Source organism: Frieseomelitta varia, unplaced genomic scaffold, assembly GCF_011392965.1.
Source record: "Frieseomelitta varia isolate USP_RPSP 00005682 unplaced genomic scaffold, Fvar_1.2 scaffold_399, whole genome shotgun sequence".
Taxonomy (NCBI): domain Eukaryota; kingdom Metazoa; phylum Arthropoda; class Insecta; order Hymenoptera; family Apidae; genus Frieseomelitta; species Frieseomelitta varia.
Window position 1 is genome coordinate 92,248 of NW_025110144.1, and position 3,193 is coordinate 95,440.

General features: G+C 39.1%; 1 protein-coding gene across 1 annotated transcript; it reads left to right on the forward strand.

The window, feature by feature from the left end:
• Nucleotides 1-1,598: 1,598 nt before the first annotated feature.
• Nucleotides 1,599-3,033, forward strand: LOC122531422 (probable serine/threonine-protein kinase clkA). The gene has a single exon (XM_043659341.1). It carries the CDS (start codon nt 1,668-1,670, stop codon nt 2,640-2,642), a length of 975 nt encoding a protein of 324 aa, XP_043515276.1. The 5' UTR covers nt 1,599-1,667; the 3' UTR covers nt 2,643-3,033.
• Nucleotides 3,034-3,193: the final 160 nt, after the last annotated feature.

The following is a 3,193-nucleotide window of genomic DNA, read 5'->3' on the forward strand; positions in this document are numbered from 1 at the left end:
TCAATAATTTTAGCTCCAGCTATATTAAAATTATGAAGATATGGTATATCTCTTTTTAGTAAAGATTCCAATATATATATATATATAATTCATGGATGATTATTAAAAGCTCACGTTGTAGCTCCTTCTTTTTAGTTCAATAATTTTAGTTTCAACTATATTAAAATTATGAAGATATGGTGTATCTCTTTTTAGTTAAGATTCCAAAATTAGATTTTATATATATATATATAATTCATTTTATATATATATATATATATAATTTTTATATATATATATAATTCATGGGTGATTATTAAAAGCTCACGTTGAAGCTCCTTTTTTTTAGTTCAATTTTAGCTTCAATTATATTAATTAAAATTAGGAGGATATGGTATAATACAATATAATATATATATATATATATATAGTATATACGTTATACAATATATATATATATATATAGTGGAACGAAAACGACAGTCAGCTGGCGTTGGTCGGTTCGAAAGGTCAACGAATGATAGAAACCAGCGGAGGATAATTCGCTGATAAGCCCAGAAAAAGAGAAAGAGAGAGAGAGAGAGAGAGAGAGAGAGAGAGAGAGAGAGAGAGAGAGTGAGTGAAAGAGAATGGATTTCCTCCTCGAGGAACGTCGTTTCTCACACGTACACTTTGACTTTTCATCGATGGGTCTTCTTCATTCTGGTCCTCCCTCTCCCCCGCACAACCGTTTCCTCTCTCTTCCCCTTGCCTCGTGTATTTTTCGCGAGGCCTAAACGCGCGAGGTTCGGGAGCGACGAGGCCGCTCGCCTCTGGCCTGGCGTGGCCTCCAACCGAGAACAACCGCTCCTCTGGCAACTGGCCAAAGCTTATGCCAGGGTTTCAACATACCGGCCGACATGGATATTTTCGGGTTTGCGGCGAAACGACAAGCCCCTGTCTTCTCTTTCTTCGCTTCGGCGACCTCGTCGCGCCGCGGAATACCATCGCCACGATGTGCCCCCGGACGGTTGATGTTGACGCGAGGCTTCCATCCTGATCGACTTCGCGTTACCATTCTTTCGACAGCCGCCGACCTCGAACGATCCGAGGTCTCGTCGATCGGGGGAGCATTTACTCGAAAATGATGCTCTATGGAAAGTGTTTGCTCGTGGTGCGCACGCGGGTGTTTCTTAACTATGGGTCTTAACTTATGGGTGAGGATCAAGGTGATGAGAGGGTCGCTGGTGATGAGAGTTGATAGAAGCAGAGACGCGATAATGAAAACGGGTGGGCGAAAACGAGATAATCTGAATTTTACGAGACGCGACCATACGAATTTTGTACCGAATGCGATAATTTGAATTCTAGGAAACGCGATAATTCGAATTTTACGAAACTCAACAATTCGAATTTTGCGAAATGCGACAATTCGAATTCTAGGAAACGTGACAACTCGAATTTCTACCAAATACGCAATAATTCGAATTTCAGGGAACGCGATAATTCGAATTTTACGAAACGCAACAATTCAAATTCTAGGAAACAAAAAAATTCGAATTTTACCAAATGCGACAATTTTAATTTTACGAAACGCAATAATTTGAACTTCTAGGAAACACGAAAATTCGAATTCTCCAAAGCGCGGCAATTCGAATTCTACCAAACGCAATAATTCGAATTCTAGGAACCGCGATAATTCAAATTTTATGAAACGCAACAATTCGAATTCTAGGAAACACAGGAATTCGAATTTTACTAAGCGCGACAATTCAAATTCTAGGAAACACGAAAATTCGAATTTTACCAAATGCGACAATTTTAATTTTACGAAACGCAATAATTTGAATTCTAGGAAACACGAAAATTCGAATTCTCCAAAGCGCGGCAATTCGAATTCTAAGAAACGCGACAATTCGAATTCTACGAAACGCAATAATTCGAATTTTACGAAACGCAACAATTCCAATTCTACGAAACGCAGTGATTCGAATTTTAGGAAATTCAACAATTCAAATTTTACGAAACTCAACAATTCGAATTTTACGAAACGCAACAATTCCAATTCTACGAAACGCAATAATTCGAATTTTACGAAACGCAACAATTCCAATTGTACGAAACGCAATAATTCGAATTTTACGAAACGCGACAATTCCAATTCTACGAAACGCAGTGATTCGAATTTTAGGAAACTCAACAATTCGAATTTTACGAAACGCAACAATTCCAATTGTACGAAACGCAATAATTCGAATTTTACGAAACGCAACAATTCCAATTCTACGAAACGCAGTGATTCGAATTTTAGGAAACTCAACAATTCGAATTTTACGAGACGCAACAATTCCAATTCTAGGAAACGCAATAATTCGAATTTTAGGAAACTCAACAATTCCAATTCTACGAAACGCAGTGATTCGAATTTTAGGAAACCCAACAATTCGAATTTTACGAGACGCAGCAATTTAAATTCTCGGAGACACGGAAACTCGAAATGTACGAAACGCGGCAATTTGAATTCTACCAAACGCAGTAATTCGAATTCTAGGGAACACGAAAATTCGAATTCTCCAAAGCGCGACAATTCAAATTCATCTACGAAAATGAAAGTTCGAACTCACTGTTGCGCTCCGAAAATGTCCAAAGCATCCAAAACGGGAGAGAGAGTGAACGACGAATAGCAGAACTTACAATTACAATTAGACACTCGTACTTTCAATCGGAACTCGAAGAGAGGCAGCTACGAATGAAAGAAAAAAAAAAAAAAAAGAAAAAAAGAAACGAAGGAGTTGCTCGAAGGAGAGTTTGCTCGCTACTTGTTAGCATCCTCTGGAGATATGATAATAAGCGGCATGGCGGAGCTTTATCTGTTCGCAAGTTGTTGCTTGCTCATTATCGCGCCGGCTTTGAATAATTTACGACGGCGAGTTGCGAGGAGGCACGTGGCTCGGTTTCTCTTCTTCGAGTTCTCTGCAATTGCTGGCCGTGTTTACCACCCTGTAAAAGGGACCGAACCGATAAGATAACGGTGACGGTAATTTAGAGCAGTTCGGATGATTGCAAGCGCGCAGAATCGAGGTCGTAAGAGGATCCACGGATCTCAACGGTATCGAACAGATCCCGATGGAAACTCGTTGTTTGACTCGTTGTACAAATGCGTGCACTTCGATCAATTTCTATTTCTTTGGAATTTTCCTTTTCTGCTTTTCTTTTTTTTTTTTTTTTCTAGCGA

Coding starts and splice junctions, on each gene's coding strand:
- LOC122531422 (XM_043659341.1), top strand. CDS start 1,668: ATGAAACGCAACAATTCGAATTCTAGGAAACACAGGAATTCGAATTTT.